Genomic DNA, 21,993 nt, shown 5'->3' with positions numbered 1-21,993 from the left:
GTTCCTAAACTCAAATTTAAATCGAAAATCTAGTTCTTGAATTTAAATCCAACACCGCTTTTTTCATTTCCTTTTTTGAGGGGCATACTTCATCATTCTTGATCACATATCCAACCGTAGCTCCTGCACACATGCTTAGATAACACATTAAACGTACATGGTTTTGTCGTCAAACACCAAAACCCACTTAGGGGCCTAGATACCTTTCAATCTCCCCCTTTTGGTGATTGATGACAACCCCATGTACTTCATTTGATAATCAACACGAATGTAACTCACTAGTATATAAAGAGCCCCCCCTAAAAGTATGCCATGAATTTGAATTTCAAATTTGACTTCCCAAACGTCAAATAATGGCAAAACAATATAATTCAAGTTGCTCTTTATATAATTTACAGTGGGGTGAGTGTGTGTGCACTAAAAAATCAAGTGTGAATGCATATGACATGTTATGCACACAAAAAGGTGTGTTTGCATCCAAAAACCCAGACTATCCGGACCTGTGACCCGGACTATCCGGACTTGGCATAGCAAACACAAAGACAGCATCCATCATTTCAATTTCTGAGAATCAAATTATCACAAATGTCCTTAAACCATAATAAATAGGCAATCTAGACCACAGAGTAGCACACATTACATCAAGTTTTCTCAAGCCACATAAAGTCCTTAAATGAATAGATAGATAAAGTTCTCAAGTTCTCAAAGTGGTGCCACAACTGAACGACCGAAATGAAACGACTAGAGTACCAAGAGTGACACACACACAAATGATAGATAAAGTCATACAAGCCGATACAAGCGCAAAGCGCTAAATGAGTACATGAATATTTCACTCCCCCTTTGTCAACAAGCGCCAAAAAGGGAATGAAAAACATGTGAAGCATCACTCATCGACATCGGGAACGTTGTCGGAGGTGTCCTCATCCTCATCCGAGTCGCGATGCTCCTTGTAGCCCTGGGGCTCTTCCTCTTCAGTCTCCTTGTCCTCATCGAATATCTCTTGACCGGCAGGAGGACGACGGGGAGCATGAGCGGTGCGGCTGGTCTGGCGTCGACGCTGGTGAGGTAAAGGAACAAAGGCCGTCGGCTCGGGAGCGACATCGGCGGCATCCTACTCGGCGAAGGGGTCGTCGAACGTCGGAAGCTCATCATGAGCGTCCAAAGGAAGGTCCATGTGAGCCTTGATGGCCTGAATATCCCGATGATTCTCATTCACTTCAGAAGCAATGGTCTTGCACATGCAGAAGATGCTACGGAGGGCCCTCTTGATGAAAGAGTCGATGCAGTCACGACGAGAGGCACCCGAGTAGTGAAGTGCAGTGGAAGAAGATGGTGCGGGATCTGGCCTTGCTATCCTGGTGGCTCCAGCATGCCTAGGAGGAGGTGGTGGTGCATCACCTGAGCGAGGACGGAGGTGAAGGTGCTCATGCTTGTGATCCTTTGGGAATGTGACCTTGGTCACCCTCTCAATCATATACATGATATATGGAGCCGATGGTAGATGCTTGTCCGGATCAACCATCACCCTCCAAAGCTCATTCCACATATAATCTATGATGCAAAATGGCCTACCATTGGGCAAAGTTCTTGCCAAAAGATTGACTGCAAAGAGACGAAGAGCAGTACCATCTCCTTTCTTGGCATCAATAGTGCTCTTGAAGAACCAATTTAACCCATAGTAGCATGGCAGTAGATTGCTAGCATTGCCCTCATTTGCTAACACAGGGTTGTAGAACAACTGTGGCACTTGATAACCTTTAAGGGGCTGCTCAACGTGAATTGGGTCCCTCATCTTTTGAGCCAAGTCCAAGGAGTCTTGAGAAAGTCATATAATCAATGCCATACTTCTCTCCCTCAGTAGTCCAATAGAAAGTGACTTGATATGCATCATAATACAAATAGGAGAAAAACTGAGCAAGGATCTCAGTGTTCCAGTCATACCTAAAACCCATGAGCTCATAGATTCCAAATTCTTTGCAAATCTCAATGGCGGCATTGTAGTGTGGATCTTTGAGTTTCTCAATGTAATCCCAATTCACATACTTGCATGGAATAATTGGTGCCTCTGATCCCTGGAGCACAATAGAAGTATAGAAGTCCTGGTGAAGCTGACACCAAAAACGCCTCTAAAGGCCCTTAGACTTCTGAAGTCTATAGACATCCTCTTTCCTTGCCTCTCGGAGTGCCACTTCCTGCCCACTATAGTTTCTAGCCATCTTAACAGCAAATCCCTCAACTAGCTCTGGACGAGTAAGTCTAGGAAACCTCGGGTATCTCCTCGGTCCAGGAGCAAACTCAATCTGCAGATGAGGCGGTGTCTGAGGACAGATATCATAAGAAATACCTCGCCTCTATGGATTGGCTTTGGCTGGAGGTGGATTTGGCCTTTCTTGCATCATGTAGGGGGCACGCCGAGGCTGACTAGGGGCACGAGCTGGAGGTGCCTAACTGCTGCTGCTCACGGGTTCCTTGCCGAGGCGATGGCGAGGATGCAACTCGCACCGTGGAGGGCTAGGAGGTGACTCATCCTCCTCCCTCTGAGAACTAGGATCATGGCGCTGCTTCACCCGGCGCTCTCTAGCCATCGCCTGGATAAAGAAATAGAAAAGGAATGAACTTCAAGTCTAGAACGAAAAGTTGAAGCTTTGAATCCACAAGGTCCGAACAATCTGGGGTCGAGCTCGGATACTCCAGAGGGTCCGGAGTATCCGGGGTACAAACCTGGAGTGTCCGGGCCAAGCGCCCGAAACCCTAACTTCCACAAAACTCAAGATTACTCCATGGGATTTGAATTAAATTGAATCTAGAGGATCCTAGTGATACTAGAAGACAATGCCCTAAAGGAAATCCTAGAAGTCCTTCTATATTGAGAGATCGGGAGGAACGAAGTTCAAAATACCTTGAAACCTTCAAGAACGCGCAGGAACTTCAAATCCAAGGTTTCTCCGGAGTTTCCGGAGCGGAGGAGATCCTTCCCCCAAGATTTTGCGAGAAAGTGATGGTGGGAAGGTGGAAATCGCCCCTAGGGCAAATCTAGGCAAGAGGTGGCGGCGTGGGGGTGAAAAGAAGAAGGAAATGGTAAAAACCTGAGCCCCACGCGGTATGTATACCCTTGAAAAATATAGTCCGGACTATCAGGGTAAGCCCGGACTATCCGGGTGAGAACCCGGACAGACCGGCTCCCCCTGGAAGTTTGCAGATAGGCTTGAAAAGGAATGAATTGGAATAGATATTGAGTGAAGATCTAGTGGCCTGAGATAAATTACTTTCTTGAGATTAGCCAACAATCAACCAAGTAGAACAATGACCTCAAGTAAGCAACAAGTAAATCCAAATCTTTTCGAAATTCAAATTTTCATGGTTTGTTGTGAATTGACATTTTCTTTTTCAAAGATCCTATACTAATTTCACCCAAGCATGTACAACCCAGTGAGGTTGTTTTTCACATCAGAGCACTTATCAGCTTTGCCCAGGGCACGGACGTTCCAACCATAGATGAGGAGGCGATGAAGAGGAGGGGTGCTATTCATTTAACAAAGTTCGGCACCCGGGTACAAGAGAGGAAGGGGACCGATAACCACCGCGACCACGCAGGGCCAAAAATAGAGCAAAAAAATGCTCCACCATGGCCACGCAGTGCCATAACTGAGCACAAAAGAGGAGCAAAAAGGATCGACCCGCAGGGGGAGAACGCCACGTGCTACCAGCAACAGGGTAGCATGGCACGCAGGTGGAGGCCGCCGGATCGTGGAGCGTCGAGCAACACCGCATCGCAGGCCGAATCCAGCTCGGCCAAGGCATCGAGGTCGAGGTCGCACCCTACACTGAGGGTGCGGAGCTCCAAGGTAGATAGGGAAGGCATGTGTGTGGCCGTGGAGCAATGGGCGTTGCCGAGATGACGAGCCTTCAGGTGTTGCGCCTTAGCCAACACAATGGTGAAGAGGGGGTTCTCCTGGGCGCGCAGCCCCGCGTGAAGGCACACACGCAGGGTGCGCATGCACGCTATGCACCGTCGGGGCAGGGTCCATGATAGGGCGAGCACGAGAGTGGGCAACCTCACCATGTGCCTGGTGCAGGATCTCTGCAGGCAACCAGACGCGCGGGAGGGCAAAGGGCAAGCACCCAAGCTCCCAGGGCCTGCCAGGGCAGGCTGCAGCATGGAGGACGACATCGATGGAACCCGAGGCAAGGTTGACGAGCGGAGGCCAATCGCACCAACAATATTATTTTGACTACACCACACGGGGTACCTTGAAGAATGCGAGCTCGCCCGACGGGCCCGTGAGCATAATGAGCAACTTCCCTGGCGTCACATGCGCGTGAATGGCCATGTGGCGAGGGAAGTCTTGGCAGGATAGGGCTGCAGAGGCAGGCTCGGCAGCGTTAGGGATGGGATCGGGGATGTCGTCAGCCGGATCAGTGTTGGGGGCGGTGTGCCCACAGGCACGAGGAAGGGCAGAGTTATCATTGCTGGGAGAAGCGCAACCACCTAGGTTGGGGTTAGGCCGATTCAGATTGTCTGCCTTACTGAAGCAAAGGTACGCATGCCTTTACCTCTTATGGATACCCTCCATTCTCCATCCAATGGCTGATGAGGATTCAATCTTTTTACGTTGTATCAAGTCAGCCTAGTTTTCTCAGCCCAGTAAGGCCCAATCGGAGAGGGGAAAAAGGTAGCGCTGCCTCGTGCCGCAATCCGGCCGCCGCCGCACGCTTTGGCGCGGAACCCGCCGGCGCTGGGAAAAATTAGCGCGCGCAGACACACGGGCGGACCTCGCCGCGCGGCTTCCCAGTTTCTCCGAATCGTAGTTTCTCTCCGCCCTGGCCCTTGTCTCTGCCGCCACGGCCGTCCACGATGGTGTTGCCGTGCTGCTCGCTGTCTCAGCTTCTACGGGGCGCGTTGCACCTCCTTTGCTTGCAAAGGACGGCCAGCCTGTGCTGCGCGGATCTTGCTCGTGTGCTGTGCTGGACAACGAAGGGCCGACCTCTGCGATGGCTGTGCTTTTAGGACATCAATCTACAACCACAACACCTGGCCAAGATGGGGAGGCACAAGGATATTTAGTAGCTCCTGTCATGTGCAAGGATATTTTGTTCTTTTATGATGATATTTTGTTATTTCAGGATAATAGGTGGAGCTCCTGGAGGCATGCAAAGTATATGGCTAACTGTAGAAATTCATTGCAGTAGTAGCAGCTTTTGGTGGAACATTTCGAGCTAGTGTATTTTGAGCTCTAGAAGCCATGCAAACTGTATTGCTAGATGTATATTTGGAGAATGGATAACTGGTTAGTCTTGGATGAATTGTTGACCATTTGTGCACTTAAAAGAAAACATTGTTTAGTTATACTTGGTGTTTCTATACTGAAAATTGTAAATAGGCAACGTCGGCGGCCGGCAGCCAAATAGCACAAGAAGGCAGCTTTCCCTTTTCTCAGATTGGGCTTTACTTGGACTGATAATGGGAGCCAGGACACACAAAATGCGGGAGCCTGATTACGCTAGGTGAATGGAGGGCATCGGGCGGGACCGCAGGTGTAAAGGCACGCGTAAAGGCAGAGAATCTGAATCCGGGTTAGGCGGGCCACCGCCATCACCAAGGGGCCAATAGCACCAGAGTCTGTCGCACCAGATAGAGAGTCTGGTCCCCCCCCCCTAGTGTCGCACGTGACGGACGTGCGTGACAGAGAAGGAGTCGTTGGAGTTCTTGTGTCGAATGTTGTCAAGAGTGTCTGAGAAGCTCTCAAACCTAGCAGTGACGACAACGGCAGTATAATCAGTGCCGGAGAAGCAGAACTGGGACACCACAGTGGGGTTCGCCACCACGCCCATGGCGACAAGGATGTCTGCACAACACTAATGTTGGAGAGGGAAGTTCTCTAGCGCGAGCGTGACGAAGGCACCGTGCTCAAACGACCCCGCAAACTTAGCCTCATCAGGGCATTCGAAGTGGACAGAGTACTCCAGGGCGGGGATCGGGTCACCATCCACCACCAGGTCCTAGACAGCAGCAGAGGCTGTGTTTGGTTAGTGAGAAAAATTTTCGCGCACGTTTTTTTAAAAGAGAATCTCGTATGCATGGAGTACTAAATGAAGTCAATGAAGTCTATTTGCAAAACCTTTTCAGGGATGTGTGTAATTTTTCGAGACGAATCTTATGGCGGTAATTAATTGATGATTTGCTACAGTGATGATACAGTAAACATCCTCTAATCACGTGGTCAAAGGCCTCATTAGATTCGTCTCGCGATTTACACGGGGGGTTGTGGAGGTGGTTTTGTAATTATACTTCATTTAATACTCTAAATTAGTGGTCAAAGATGGAAAAAAATTCCATGAAATCTAACCAAACACGACCTCTAGTTAAAGACCACAACACCCGCGCCCTGCAGAGGAGAGCAATGGCAGAACCTCACCCTAAGGGACGTCATCGAGTAGGAGAGCGCGGTGGGCGATCGAGCCTGGGTCCGGCACATTGGGGCTGACGAAAGCGTAGGCGTAGTGGTTCAGCGCACCCCAGTCGATCGGCAGCATGTAGACGTCACGAAACTCGTTGTGGGCTGTGTTTAGATGAGGGGAAAAGGGGAGAAAAAGTCACATCAGTCACTGTAGCACACTGTAACACTTTTCGTTTGTTTGTGGTAAATATTGTCCCACCATGACCTAACTAGGCTCAAAAGATTCATCTCGCAACGTACATCAAAACTATGCAATTAGTTTTTTTTATTTAACTACATTTAGTACTCCATGCATGAATTATTTGCTATATTTAATATTTTGATGTGATAGGAGATGTGATAGATGTGATGGAAAATTTGGAAATTTTGTGGGAACTAAACACACCCGTGGAGGAGCTCACGAGTGTCGTCAGAGGAAGCAAGCGAGGCCAATGGGCCAATGCTCAGCTCCGCTGACAACGCAGACAACACCGGGGCCAGGAGACTCGAGGGGGCAGGTGGCAATGTAGGAGCCAGAGAGGTCGTTGTCAGAGGATCAGGGCGGCGATGGGCGGGGTAAGAGGACGCAACCCCATAGGAGGGCGCGGCGCAGCCGAGGAGGACCCCGTATCCCCAGGAGAGGCAGCGGGTGGAGGCCCAGGAGGGAAGGGGGTGGACGAGCGTGGAGGAGACCAAGGAGTTAATTCCCTGAATGCCATCAAAATTTAAGACAATTCCTTGAATGCCATCAAAATTTAGACCATCCTTTCATTGCCACTAAAATTTTACCTCAATCCCCTCAATGCCATTCCGTAAGTCTGCTGTTACAGTGACCGTTAAATGAGGACAAAAAGACGTTATTGCCCTTGTAATACATGGATGGCCGTGCCCCTCCAATGGTGCTGCGCACGGTCGTGGGCGGAGCTTCTCCGCGGCCCTCCCGCGGCGACGGCGGCCCTCCCGCGGCGACGGCGACCCTCGGCGGCAGCCCATGGCGGCGGCCGGCGGCGCCCCCTCCACGGTGACGGCTCATAGCAGCGGCGCCCCTCCACGGCGGCCCTCCCGCGGCGACGGCCCATGGCGGCGGCCGGCGGCGCCCCCTCCACGGTGGTCCTGCCGCGACGGCGGCGCTCCTCGGCGGCGGCCCTGCCGCGATGGCGGGGCCCCTCGGCGGCGGCCCATGGCGGCGGCGCCCCTCCCCTTCCTCCTCACCTTTCACTGCTCCGGCCGTGTTCTTGAGCCTTGATCTCGCCGCCTCTCCCTTGATCTCCGTCCTCTCAAGGAAGAAGAAGACTCAGCAACATGGCCGTTCAAGCGCAGTTCGGCGGCCTCGTGGCTTCCTCGTCGGCGGCGCTGCTGCCGATCCCGGGGATGCAGAGGGCCGCCGTGGCGCAGCACCACTCGCCCGCGCCGGCGGCGGTCGCGGCCCGAATGGCGGATTCGTCTGCGACGGCGTCGACGAGCGGGCGGGCGGCCGCCGCCGCTGCGTCGTCAGCGGACGCGCTGCTGGCGGAGCTGTGCCGGCAGGGCGCGGCGGAGGTGGACGCGGTGGTGCTCGCCGAGTGCGAGCGGCTGCGCGCCGGGCTAGAGCAGACGCGGAAGCAGCAGCGCCAGGCGCTGGCGCGCGCCGCCGCTGCGGGAGAAGGAGGCCGAGCTGGGCGCCGCGGAGCTCGAGGAGCGGCTCCGGCAGGCGGCCGCCGAGAGCCAGGCGTGGTGCGGCCTGGCGCGCAGCAACGAGGCCGCCGCCACGGGGCTCCGTGTCGCGCTCGACACCCTCCTCCGCGGCGCCGGTGCCGGAGTTGCCCCGGCACAGCCCGCCGTGGAGGAGGGCTTCGGCGACACTAGCGCCGGCCTCGCCGGCGCGGCGGCGGACAACGCGGAGTCCCACTGCTTCGTGGAGGCCGAGGCCGCGGGCGCGGACGCGTCGTCCCCTGCGGCGAGCAAGTGGGCGTGCAGGGCGTGCGGCGGCGGCGAGGCGTCGGTGCTGCTGCTGCCGTGCCGAGGGTGGGGTGGGTCTGCACCCTGCAGATCGGGAGGGGAACGCGGGAGCTCGGTGCCCCTGACCACCATCGGGGATCGGGAGGGGTTGGGGAAGATTTACAAGGGTAAAAACGGAACAAGAAAAATTGGCAGATGCAGCTTAACGTTTCTGCACAGTTTTTTCACGGAGCAGTGCACCAAATCTAACGGAAATGTCATTGAAGGGATTAAAGTAAAATTTCAGTGGCAATGAAGGGATGATCTAAATTTTGATGGCATTGAAGAGATTAGCTAAAATTTTGATGGCATTCAGGGAATTAACTCGAGACCAAGGCTAGCGGTTCCTGCGAGGGGGGAGGCCAGGCATGCTGGAGGAGCGTCCAATGGGAGCCAAGTAGGCTCCAAAGCGATGGCCATAAAGGCAACACCCACGGCACCAGACAGGATCCCGACAGTCAGCGACGGTGTGGGAGCTGGAAAGGTAGCAGAAGCAACTACGAGGGGAGGATGGTGAAGCCGGAGGGGAGGAGGCTAGAGGGCGCAGGTCACGAGGCGGTGAGCGCACGATCTCAACGAAAAGATCTGACATAGGAGGGGTCGGAGCCGGGTAGAGCTCCGTCGCTGGACAAAGACGGAGGGGCGCACGTGTAAAAATCTGCAATCACCAGCAGCATGAGCGGAGGAGGAGCACGACGATGTGGCTGCACCACCCGAGACGACAGGCGGCACCAGTCCCTCCCTGTCGAGCATTGCAGTAAATGCGACGGGACGAGACGGCTGGGGGGCAAACCCGAGGGAGGCGCCTAGCGCCAGAGATAAGCGTCGAGGACAGGATGGGGGATCCACCAGAGAAGAGGAAATTCAAAAAAAAAAAAATGCATGCTGAATCACAGACAGACAATCGGGAGCATGGCAAGCTACCGAAGGAGCACGAACCATGGCGGAGGATGGTAGCTGCAACCGCCGGGCAGGAGGGCGACGTCGAGAAGATGCTGGGAAGAGGGGAGGTGACAAAGAAATGGTCCTCCCATGAGGAAAAGAGGAACGATAGCGCCGTGGCCACCCAGTGCGAGTTGACGTAGGGGGCGCCCGCCGAGTGGACGACCCAGAGCAGGGTGGGCAGGGTGAGAGGGGAAGCCGGCGATTGGGAACGGACGATGGGAAAGTGGAAGACGCGTAAGACACCGGCAGAAAAGAGTTAATTCCCATTGAAATTTTTGTCAATTTTTTGAATGCCACTAAATGACATTGAAGGGATTTTTTTGTGTCTATGACATGTGGGGTCAATGACAATCAAGGGATTGACTAAAATTTTAATGGCATTGAGAGAATTGGCTCGGCAGAAAACCACACCCCAAGCCAGGAGCAAGGCGAGGCAGGCCGAGAGCGGGGGGAGGGGCGACGACAAGGTGGAGCAGCTAGGAGGGCGGAAGTGGAGGAGGCGGCAGGGAAGGAGGGCGAGGGGAAGGCAGGGGCGGGAGTGGGAGAGGAAGGGAAGGGAGAATGCTGGCGCACTGGGCATTAAGGCGGAGGAGGTGGCGTGCACAGCCGAGCAGGCGAGGGGGGGCGCACAGCTGAGCGCCGCCGGGGGCGGGAAGGTGGCCGCTGGGTGCCGGACGAACGAATCTAGCGAGCGGAGGAGGCAACAGACATGCAGATTTGGTGGCCGGCGGCATCGGAGCGGTGGAGCCGGCAGGCTGGTCGCGAGAGCGCGGGCGGGGTTGGGAAGTACATAGTAATTCCTCGACTGCTAATTTTGACATCCGAAAAATTTGCACATTACGCCCCCGAGTTAAAAAAAAGGTGAGACCAAGTTAAAAATGAAGGGATAAGATCAAAATCCTGCTCGAATCTTGTAAAATGCTCATGTTTCTAAACGGCATTCATAATGGATCGCTTGGCACGTGAAGCTTACTCTATTCCATCCTTCCTGCCTGCCTTCTCGCTCGTGTGCGCGCGTGATTGCGTGAGAGATAATCGGTCCCTTGCTTGAACCGGAGTGCCAGTGCTTGCTTGGGACGGACCTGGCTCGGCGGGCGGGACCAGCTCCAGCTCCAGCCGTCCTCGCACCCGAGCCGTCCGTCCCCATCCGCCCCTCCGGGAACCAACGGCCCGCGTGAATCCTACCAACCGCCAACACCGCCGCGTCGTCGTCCCGTAGCCCTCGTCGCCTCGCCTCCCGTCAGTGGCCGCGGCCGCGGCCGCGCCGTTCGCGATAAGGCTACTCCTCGTGTCCACTAAAAAGGAGACCCACCTCTCCAGAGTGAAAAAGGGGAAAAGACAAGGGGGAGCCCCTCTCGCCAAGTCGCGCGCCTTCCACCTCGCCGGCGCCGCCCGCCCGCCCTCCCTCCGCCGCCATGAGCGCGCTTCAGGCCTCCCTCCTCCTCCGCCCGCTCCCCTCGCCGCTGCCCCCGCGGCGCCGGCTGCCGCTCCCCTCCGCGTCCGCCTCCTTCCCCCGCGCGGCCCCCGCGCACCGCCGCGCCCCGCTCTACCTCCGCGCATTGGCCCCCGACGCGCCGCAGCCCGCCGCACCCGAGCCACCCGCGGCCGCGGCCGCGGCGGAGGCCGAGCCCGAGCCCGAGCCCGAGCCGGAGCCCGAGCCTGAGGCGGAGGCGGAGGCCACGGGCGCGGCAGCTGCGGCGCAGCCCGCGGCGATGAGTGGGAACGGGGAGCTGGAGGACCTGGTGGACAAGGCTAGGGCCTGGGTCGTGGCGGTTGCGGCCGCGGTGGTGGCCGCGGTAAGGAGGTTCGTTGACTGGGTGGTGTCGGGGGACTGGATGAGATGGTGGCCCTTCTGGCGGCCCGACCGCCGCCTGCAACGGCTGATCGAGGACGCGGACGCCAACCCCACCGACGCCGCCAAGCAGAGCGCGCTCCTCCACGAGCTCAACAAGTTCAGGTGCGTTGTTAACTCTGAGAATTGGGCAAATGTAGTTCTGATTCAGTAAATAGCGTGGCAATTTGGACGCTTCGGATAGTTTGACTTAATTAACAAGGATGGAATCAATCTTAGGAACACTTTGAGAAGTTTGTGGGTATGAATTCCAACTTTTGTGATGTTGAGTTAATTCTGTACCCTCGATATGCCTGATATGTTGATTTGCTGATTTCAAAGTTATCATTTATCAAAGTTATCACAAAAAAATGTGAGGAGTGGCTGATGATTCATACTGCTTGATCATTGCTAAAAGCATAAATCATGGATGTTCTGAAATTTGTGGCCAAATCGTCCATTTCACTTATAGTTGGAGACTTGGAGTCCTTGTATCTGCACAATCATTATTAGTGGTTGTATTGTTGACATATGTTGTGGAGTTCTTTGCCGTGCTATCTGTTGGAACTATTTAGACAATTAATGATAATGGGAGAAACATTTTTTTGTTATTATCTTGTTTTTGTTTGTACTGAAAATTGTAAGAAATCTTCTACTGAGAAACTACATAATGGTATCTTTCCCCTTCTTGATTTCCCAATATTTTGGCGTGCATTGAAATTATAGCAGCCCGGAAGAGGTCATTAAAAGGTTTGAGCAAAGAAGTCATGCTGTGGATAGCAGAGGGGTTGCAGAGTACCTCCGGGCACTAATTCTCACTAATGCTATAGCTGATTACCTTCCAGATGAACAATCTGGGAGGTCTGCAAGTCTGCCAGCCCTGGTAAGTTTCTTTTGCAATTCCTTATACCGCATTTGGTAACTTAACTGAAATCCAGCTTTCCCAAGCCTTCTACAATGCCACCCAATGTCCATGCCTAAGTACTTGATTGCTCAATCTATAACCATGCTTCTATGGATGCTTTTAAGTATACCATTTGTTGAGACACTTTTTTTCAAGTAAAGCTTGCTTGTTTCTTCATAGTGAGAAACAATGCTGCCATCCTGCAAAAGCTCAAAGCTTCTAACTTCCTGATATCACCCTTCCTTGTGTCCTATGGTTTCTGTCAGCTGTCACTGTGTATTGACTTCTACTACCTTTGAGTTTTAATCACCATGTTGTAACCACTTCTTCACTCTCCGTAATATGCATTTATGTCAGTAGTTGCAAGAGTTGAAGCAGCGTGTATCTGGGAATGAGGACAAACCTTTCATGAACCCTGGGATATCAGAAAAGCAACCGTTACATGTAGTAATGGTGAGTTAACACAACTTTAAATCACGCTATTGGTTTATTGATCATGACCATTTTGATAGCCAGGGGCCAAATTCTTGTGATATTAATCCTTAAATTATGTTTTGATGGATTTCATTGCATCATCAGGTTGACCCCAAAACAACTGGTAGATCAACACGGTTTGCTCAAGAGATCTTCTCAACTATCTTGTTCACAATTGCTGTTGGAGTAATGTGGTATATTCAACCTTTCATGATTCTACTAGCTAGCATTTTGCTAATTCATATTATACCATGATGTTCATAACTTCATATCAACCTCTTTTGTTCCCTTCCAACTTGGCTTAATGGAAGTCACTGAGATGTTGAATCAACCAGCACGACGAGACCAAATTTTTAATTCGATAAGTCGATGCAAATTGAACGGACCCCCACATTCCTACTCTCTTGTGGTTTAACTCAGGCACAGAATTGTCACGTCATACACAGACTTCTAATGATCATAATTAGTGCATTCACAGTAGATGTAGAGAATTGAGAAACAATTTTTTTATTTCATTTTAAATGAATAATTTTATGAATCTGTTAATTGCTTGGGCCAAACTTCTTGTATTGAACAATTTATGTTACTTTGCAGATACTCACTGTCACTGGGCTATATTTTGTTTCAGGGTGATGGGTGCTGCTGCGCTTCAAAAATATATCGGTAGCTTAGGTGGAATTGGGGCATCTGGTGTCGGTTCTAGCTCATCATATTCCCCAAAAGAGATCAATAAGGATATCATGCCCGAGAAGGTACGTGATTACACTTAATAAAGTATTTGTACAAGAACAATATCTTGGTCCTCCTTGAGTTCATACATAAACTGTAGTGTGTTTTTTGGGTGCAATACTATTTTTGTTGTGGTTGTTTTTTTATTAATATCTTGGTCCTCCTTGAGTTCATACATAAACTTTAGTGTGTTTTTTGGGTGCAATACTATTTTTGTTGTGGTTGTTTTTTTTATTAATGTGATTTCTCGGTACAGAAACAAACACATATTCAATTGAACTTTTCTGTTACAGAATGTCAAGACATTTAAAGACGTCAAAGGGTGCGATGATGCAAAAAAGGAACTTGAGGAGGTAGTTGAGTATCTCAAAAACCCTTCAAAGTTCACTCGCCTTGGTGGAAAGCTACCGAAGGTAATCATTCTATGCCATACTGCAAGCAACATTTTGTCGTTACCTTGTTCTATGAACTCCTCGAGATATACATGTCGATTTTTATTGGCTGATTGAGCTGTTGTAAATCTTGCTGTTTAATAAATTCTCACCTTTTTTTTGCAGGGAATACTTTTGACTGGTGCTCCAGGAACTGGGAAAACACTACTTGCAAAGGTAAGCTTGTTTGGAGGTCCCATTAATTGTTTGATGTGTTTTTTTTTCCTCTTGTGAGGGAGAAGCTCACACGACCAGACAGTCTGAGTATGACTTAGCTATACTACTTTTTGAATTTTGCACTATGTTTTTTTTCTTATACATATACTCCATCCGTAAAAACAAGTAATTCTGGGATTCAAAATTTGTCTCGAAAAACAAGTCATTGTCATCCCATTTAGTATGTGCATGTGCACGCGGCAGTCAATTAGCACCAAACATGGTTAATAAATAGGGACAAATAAGGCTATTTTACTTATTAATTTGCCCTAAAGTTCCTGGAATGATGTTTTTTATATTTTGGGGGGGGGGGGACCATCACATGTACTCCTCTCATTTGTATCCTATATAGAGCAACTGGCTATAGTTGTCTGATATTTTTTTATGCTACTGCTGTTTCCTTGAACAAACAATACCTTACTGGGCCTGGCCTTTTGCTCTAGGCCATTGCTGGAGAAGCTGGTGTACCATTTTTCTACCGAGCAGGTTCAGAATTTGAGGAAATGTAAGATCTCTTGTACGGTGCTATCTGGCGTTATAATTTTCTTCTATTCTTCTAGAACTTTGCTCTACCAATTGTCATTTTGTCTTTCTTGATGCAGAAAAATAACCCACGGTCAATGTCTATGATTTGAATTTCTTCCATAATGTTGTTGAAATGCTACTAAAATGATACTTTTTTGGCATTCATGGCAAATACAAGTCTGCAACATCTAAAATTTAATATCACCAGGCTATTTCTTACTATCAAAGTTTCCTTGTTTAACTTTGACTTACTGTGACCATCTTCTCAGGTTTGTTGGTGTTGGTGCTAGGAGAGTGAGATCATTGTTTCAAGCCGCAAAGAAGAAGGTATTTACACCTTTTTCCTCTCAACTTGTATTTTTCTGAGCTTCTCCTTCAACATTTTCTCAGTGTCTATGGTTTCTCAATCAGAGCTAGCTACCTACCTTGGGCAACCTTTCATTTACTCACTTTATTTGACTACCCTGTATAATTGAGTATGCAGCAGCAGATATATCATTAATGCATTGTTTTACATTAATTGATGACTCATTGGTTTCTTTCCAGAAGGATAAATATTGAACCTTCTTTTGCTTTCATAAAAAAGAATAGTCCCATCCAGAAATATTATTTATCATTTGACCAGTCAAAATTCCTATACTTGGAATGCGAATATGTTTTGCAAGGGGAGAAAACTCTTTAGTTTGATAACATGAACAATGATATTATATGTCGTGGTGTGGCAAACCACAGCCGGGTGGCGGAAGGCACCCGCCTAAACCCAGAGGGTGAGTACTCGGGGGTTAGCTAGTGACTAGTTCAATCTTGCTCAAGAACACGATGAACACAGCAGGGTTTCGAGTGGTTCGGGCCGCCGGAGCGTAATACCCTACGTCCACTGTGTGTTGTATTGCCTTGCCTCGAGAGAGTCCGCGAGCGCTTGTTCTAGCGGGCGTGCTCTCCCTTTTATATGTCCAAGGGGAGCACGTACACTGAGCGGGGCCCCGACATGTGGACCCGGCGATGTATTATAAACTACACTTTGGCCTTCAATGCCTCAGATCTGGAGATCTTGTCGGCGGCTTCCGTGCGTAGCTTCTGATCAGGGATGGTCTTGAGCTGTCCTGTCAGAATAGAGTCTAGCCTCTGCAGCCGCGCGTCGAGGTCATGATGAAGCGCCGAACTACTGACTCAGACACTGTAGCAGCGTGCACTGTTGCTCCAGTCAGTAGCTGGTCATCATGACTCGTCGCCCATGCGCACGGCGCTGAGTCTTTAATGCTTGTCTTGGTAACTGACGAGCCGCCTCGGTAACTGGCGATCTACAGTGTGGACTGACAAAAGCTGCCCCGTGTCCAGAGGCAGCAGAGCCTGCCTCAACCACTCGCACTTAATGTGGGTGGGTGAGGGAGCTTCCAGCGGAAGGCTTGTGCCCGCGCCCGCGTCTGCGTGACACATGGCGGCTCCGGACCCCTCCCGATCAGCTAGCTGAGTCGAGAGCTCACGGGGGTCCGGATAGGCACGTGGAGGTCCCGGACCCATCTGCGGGAGTCCGGATGGCACGTGGAGGTCCCGGACCCACCTGCGGGGGTCTGGGTCCGCGGCCACAGGTACTGAGCATTTCCACCTCTAGGACGCATGGTGACACCGGACCCGTCCCCGAGCGGAAAGCGGGTCCGGGACAGTTGGTCTGGTGAGATGGAGTCGGACCCCAGGGGTCCGGCTACTCAGCTCCTTAGGGCGTAGTTACGGATAACTACGCGAGTCTTGGCACAGTAGGAGTGGGTACCCCAGTTGCAGGGTACCGACAGAGGCCCCCGGGCCCGCCTCGGGAGAGGCAACGAACCAGCAGGTGGGGCCACTACTGTGAGCAACTTGGCTGCTTCTGGCGCCCAGCAGTGCGCGCCGCAAGGGTCTTGTCCTGCGTCGTCCATCCTTTGGGTCACCTGCTGCATCATCACGTTTGGACCTGCACATGACTCAAGGTAGATGCTTAGTAGCGTGCCCACGGGTCCCAAATCCTGTTGGCTGTAATCCTTTGAGATAGACAGCTAGGTTCAGTGAACGGAGCTCAAGGGGCCGGCTTTTAGGTTAAGAGAAAATCCGGACCTCCAGGTTCCCAGTCCTAGGTACTACGACACTCATTCACAGGAGGTGGTGCGTGCAGGTTTAGGGTACGGAACCAGTCTAAGCGGCTACACGGCTCCGGACCTCCCCGGAGAATGAGTGCGCTTCCCTGAACCTGCAGGTTCCCAGGGGTCCGAACCCCTCTCTTCCATGAGGGGTCTCGAGCTAAGTCACTAATTAGCCAACTCAATTCGGACCACAATCACCGCACAAGAGTAAGAAGCCACGTGGGGGTTAGCGCAAACAGAATGCGTAGATTGAAATTGGAATGCAACATCCTTAGAGGCGAACTGAGAATAAACTTTTCCTTTATAACTAGATGTACATGAGATGTGCGATGTAAGGCAGAACACGGGTTTATGAGGCCGGAGCTGTCCGGACCTCCGGGCCCCCAGTCTTAGGTACTACGGTACTCGCCCTAGGGAGGTAGAGCATGCAGGCTTAGGGTACGGAACCAGTCTAAGTGGCTACACGGCTCTGGATCTCCCCGGAGGGTGAGTACGCTTCCCTGAACCTGGTTCGCAGAGGTCCGGCCCCCTCCACGGGGGAGGCTCACCGGACTGGACCACACGGAAGTACTACCTAGTTACAAAGGAAAAGACTTTATTTCCTGCTGGGCCTCTAAGGTTAGGACTTACAGAGATGTAGAGTCGGGGGTGCGACCGGAGTCGGCTTTCTGCCGGAGAGAGCCACCAGAGTCGGCTTAATGCGACCGGAGTGGGCTTTCCGCCGAAGCGAGCTTGGTGTGGCCGGAGTCGGCTTTCCGCCGGAGCGGCTTTGGTGCGACCGGAGTCGGCTTTCCGCCGGAGCGGGCTTGGTGCGACCGGAGTCGGCTTTCCGCCGGAGCGGGCTTGATGCGACCGGAGTCGGCTTTCCGCCGGAGCGGGCTTGGTGCGACCGGAGTCGGCTTTCCGCCAGAGCGGGCTTCCTCACATGAGTGAGGTATGCTGCGAGCTGGGATTTGTCGCTCCGCCGCTCGCAGCTTGTGCGGGGGCCCTTGACGGGCGCCCTGACTCTTGCCGACGTGCAGCGCGCGCCGCTGCCGACGGTGGTTGCTCCACGGGCACGGTTGCCCCTGGCGCAGGAAGACGAGAGGCGTGTGGCGCGGATGACGCCACACCCTCCGTCATCTCCACGTCGTCGTCGTGGTGGGAGTGGTCAACCACCCGAGCCATGGAGATGGGCAAGAGATGAGCTAAAACTAGCTAAAGCCCCCCTACCTTGCGTGCCAAATGTCGTGGTGTGGCAAACCACAGCCGGGTGGCGGAAGTCACCCGCCTAAGCCCAGAGGGTGAGTACTCGGGGGTTAGCTAGTGACTAGTTCAATCTCGCTCAAGAACACGATGAACACAGCAGGGTTTCAAGTGGTTCGGGCCGCCGGAGCGTAATACCCTACGTCCACTGTGTGTTGTATTGCCTTGCCTCGAGAGAGTCCGCGAGCGCTTGTTCCAGCGGGCGTGCTCTCCCTTTTATATGTTCAAGGGGAGCACGTACACTGAGCGGGGCCCCGACATGTGGACCCGGCGATGTATTATAAACTACACTTTGGCCTTCAATGCCTCAGATCCGGAGATCTTGTCGTCGGCTTCCGTGCGTAGCTTCTGACCAGGGATGGTCTTGAGCTGTCCTGTCATGTCAGAGTAGAGTCTAGCCTCTGCAGCCGCACGTCGAGGTCATGATGAAGCGCCGAACTACTGACTCAGACCACTGTAGCAGCGTGCACTGTTGCTCCAGTCAGTAGCTGGTCATCATGACTCGTCGCCCATGCGCACGACGCTGAGTCTTTAATGCTTGTCTTGGTAACTGACGAGCCGCCTCGGTAACTGACGATCTACAGTGTGGACTGACAAAAGCTGCCCCGTGCACAGAGGCAGCAGAGCCTGCCTCAACCACTCGCACTTAATGCGGGTGGGTGAGGGAGCTTCCAGCGGAAGGCTTGTGCCCGCGCCCGCGTCTGCGTGACACGTGGCGGCTCCGGACCCCTCCCGATCAGCTAGCTGAGCCGAGAGCTCACGGGGGTCCGGATAGGCACGTGGAGGTCCCGGACCCATCTGCGGGAGTCCGGATGGCACGTGGAGGTCCCGGACCCACCTGTGGGGGTCTGGGTCCGCGGCCACAGGTACTGAGCATTTCCACCTCTAGGACGCGTGGTGACACCGGACCCGTCCCCGCGCGGGAAGCGGGTCCGGGACCGTTGGTCTGGTGCGATGGAGTCGGACCCCAGGGGTCCGGCTACTCAGCTCCTTAGGGCGTAGTTACGGATAACTACGCGAGTCTTGGCACAGTAGGAGTGGGTACCCCAGTTGCAGGGTACCGACATTATATATATGTTATGAAATGTGCTTCTGAAATGCAATATTTTTACATTTTTTGCTAACATATTACATATCACTATGAAAACTAGTGGTCAAGGTTATATGTTGGAGACAAATCTTGTCCAAAGAGGCATGCATTCTTTTTTTTTTTGGCAAGGGAGAGTCATGCATTCTTCAATACAGGGGACAATGTCGCTTTAACAATCTTTGTTTTTTCAGGCACCATGCATTGTATTCATTGATGAAATAGATGCTGTGGGTTCAACTCGAAAACAGTGGGAAGGGCACACAAAGAAAACACTGCATCAACTTCTTGTTGAGATGGATGGGTTTGAACAGAACGAGGTAAAGTTAGGCTATCACGTAATTGAATAAGCACCGTACTCAGACCTTTATCTGACTCTTTCCAGTTTATATGAATCTTACAGGGAATAATTGTAATGGCTGCAACAAACTTGCCAGACATTCTTGACCCTGCACTCACGCGACCTGGTAGATTTGATAGGCATGTAAGTCACCTTAGCAAATTCCTGATTATGTTGAAAAGTATCCAATCCCAAAAGGTTCTATTAAGTGTGGTGCAAAAGTAAATTGATTAATTCTGTCGAGCTTTCTCTGCTAGATTGTTGTCCCAAGCCCAGATGTGCGGGGCCGCCAAGAGATTCTGGAGCTCTATTTGCAAGACAAGCCAGTGGCCAATGATGTAGATATCAATGCAATTGCTCGTAGTACACCTGGTTTTAATGGGGCTGGTACGCACATTTCCCCTTATTCCACTGCTGTGGAAGTAATATTTCACATTTCATTTTATAAAAGTACCATGAGGGATTCCCTATCCGGATAGTGATTGGGTAATTCTTTCCATTACCAGACCATTTTCCTGATTTCCCTTTATCATTTACGATTCCAGGTCCTAACCTTTCTTTGAGTACAAATACAATATTAAACGTTTTTCACTTTAAGAAAATATATTAAAGATGCCTTGTGTATAATGTTTTGGATATTACACTGATATTCTGACATTTCTTTGTTCATTTCTGTTAGACCTTGCGAACCTTGTAAACATTGCAGCAATTAAGGCTGCAGTTGAAGGTGCTGACAAGTTGACTGCTGCACAATTGGAGTTTGCCAAAGATCGTATTATCATGGGAACTGAGAGGAAATCAATGTTCATATCTAATGAATCGAGAAAGGCATGTTTATTTTTGTTGTTTTCCCTTTTTCGCGAGTTAAAAATAGCAACTAGTTGTAATATCAGTTTTTGTTAATCTATAGATTGGAGAAACTATGAATTCCGGTATATAATTAATTTCTTTTTTTTTCATTAGCTTACTGCCTACCATGAAAGTGGACATGCTATTGTTGCACTCAACACCCAGGGTGCTCACCCCATTCACAAGGCAACTATCCTTCCTCGTGGGTCTGCCCTTGGAATGGTCACGCAACTTCCCTCACAAGATGAGACTTCTATTAGCAAGAAACAACTCCAGGCACGTCTTGATGTTTGCATGGGTGGGAGGGTTGCTGAAGAGCTGATCTTTGGGGAAGACAATGTTACAACTGGGGCACGAAATGATCTTCATACTGCAACGGAACTTGCCCAGTACATGGTGATTATTTGTCTGCTGGGAAATTGATTATTAGTGTGTTCTAAGTGGCTTAACTAACTATGACTTAACAGGTATCAAACTGTGGGATGAGTGATGCTATTGGTCCTGTGCATGTGAAAGAGCGGCCAAGTGTAGAGATGCAATCGAGGATAGATGCTGAGGTATTTTTTCATAGGTCTTGTGCTCAAATATACTGATGAGTAATGACATCTTCCATTTTGCTAAACATTTAGGGAGATCTGTTCCTATATTTTTGGGTAAATTCTAGCTCATGTTGTATGTTACTTTCATTCTCAATATATCGCTTGTGTAAGTTAGTGATCAGTGTCTGGTTTGCTTGTGCGTAGTCTGCATTAACTAGTCTAGTGTTCAATGTGGTTGGCTGCATTGCTGACATTAATGAAGTGGCTGCGATTGGTCGCTGGTAGTCCTACTGGCTGATTGCCCATGTAGAGACCTATGTTGGTCGTTTTGTGTTTATGTCGGGCGCGTATGTAACCTGAGTGTTTTGTGGGTGTGTGGTGTTGTGTTGTACCGTCTATTTTAGGCTCTTCTTCAGTTCTTTTATCTTAATGCAATGATATGCAGCTCACCTGTGTAAAAGTGGCTGTGATTTCCTCTTTCGCATTTTCTGATAACATGGCCTTGCAGGTAGTGAAGCTCCTAAGAGAGGCTTATGGGCGGGTCAAGCGTTTGCTTAAGAAGGTTTGTCTCACAACCATGAGTTCTGCCCCAGCATGATCACTGTCATTTAACTCCAGATCCTCATTCCTCACTTAGCATTGGTTCATTGTTCTCAACTTTTTTCAGCATGAGAAGCAATTACATGCGTTAGCAAATGCGCTGCTGGAGCATGAAACACTTACTGCGGATGAGATCAACAAAGTAGTTCATCCATACCAAGAAGAGCCCCAGTTCTCCTTCCAAGATGAGGAGTTTGCCCTCACTTAAAAGATTCTTTCGTTACATCCGGACAGCATTCACCAACTGTGAATTGTAAATCCATGTACAGTAAATGGTGCCTAGATGAACCATGGAAGTTCTTTCAGACATCCCCCTTCTGTAAAATGGGGTACAAAACCTGTGGTGCATTTTCTTCACGGCACCATTTTCATTTGGTGAACAGGCAAGCATCAGAAGAAGATATTTGCAAAGGGTGATGCAAGCTTATGGATAATTCTTTCATTGGAAGACCACCATGGTCCCTGGCGAAGCTTTGGATTGCAAAGCCCCTCCATACTTTTAGTTTAGCTAGGAGAGATATAGGTGTAACATTGCATGTTCTGAATGCTAGGTTTCTGGCTAGGGTGACATGTTTTTACAATGTGCTTTTCACCTTTTTGTTTACATTTGTTGTAAGGAACCCGTACATATAACATGTTGGTACCAAATAAACATTGATTCACTCTTAGATGCTCTCTTTGTCCTAAGTTAATCTTATCAAAGTTTATACCAAATGCATCCATTGTCAAGATATTATTTCACGGTGG

General features: G+C 50.7%; 1 protein-coding gene and 1 pseudogene across 2 annotated transcripts; both read left to right on the top strand.

Moving 5' to 3' along the window:
- The first annotated feature begins 7,742 nt into the window (after positions 1-7,742).
- LOC120674863 lies at positions 7,743-8,673 on the top strand (annotated as a pseudogene).
- Positions 8,674-10,670: 1,997 nt separating this feature from the next.
- LOC120672367 (ATP-dependent zinc metalloprotease FTSH 9, chloroplastic/mitochondrial-like) lies at positions 10,671-21,914 on the top strand. 2 transcript variants are annotated; one of them, XM_039952727.1, is made up of 17 exons: positions 10,671-11,319; positions 11,920-12,076; positions 12,458-12,550; positions 12,677-12,765; positions 13,200-13,323; positions 13,594-13,713; positions 13,858-13,908; positions 14,391-14,452; positions 14,742-14,799; positions 19,113-19,238; positions 19,322-19,402; positions 19,516-19,645; positions 19,938-20,086; positions 20,222-20,503; positions 20,575-20,664; positions 21,155-21,208; positions 21,314-21,914. In XM_039952727.1, exons 1-17 carry the CDS (start codon positions 10,778-10,780, stop codon positions 21,452-21,454), a joined length of 2,349 nt encoding a protein of 782 aa, XP_039808661.1. In that variant the 5' UTR covers positions 10,671-10,777; the 3' UTR covers positions 21,455-21,914. The 2 variants fall into 2 exon arrangements, with proteins under 2 accessions (XP_039808661.1, XP_039808662.1); XM_039952728.1 differs by having other exon boundaries at positions 10,763-11,319; positions 11,923-12,076.
- The last annotated feature ends 79 nt before the right edge of the window (positions 21,915-21,993 follow it).

Source organism: Panicum virgatum, chromosome 5N (genome assembly GCF_016808335.1).
Source record: "Panicum virgatum strain AP13 chromosome 5N, P.virgatum_v5, whole genome shotgun sequence".
In the NCBI taxonomy this organism is placed as follows: Eukaryota; Viridiplantae; Streptophyta; class Magnoliopsida; order Poales; family Poaceae; genus Panicum; species Panicum virgatum.
This window is presented reverse-complemented; position numbering and strand designations above follow the sequence as displayed.

Bases quoted from the DNA above. Each gene is read 5' to 3' on its own strand.
- LOC120672367 (XM_039952727.1), top strand. From the start codon at position 10,778: ATGAGCGCGCTTCAGGCCTCCCTCCTCCTCCGCCCGCTCCCCTCGCCG. The intron at 12,551-12,676 runs GTGAGTTAACAC...TTGCATCATCAG, and splicing joins AACCGTTACATGTAGTAATG to GTTGACCCCAAAACAACTGG. The intron at 13,909-14,390 runs GTAAGCTTGTTT...CTTTTGCTCTAG, and splicing joins GGAAAACACTACTTGCAAAG to GCCATTGCTGGAGAAGCTGG.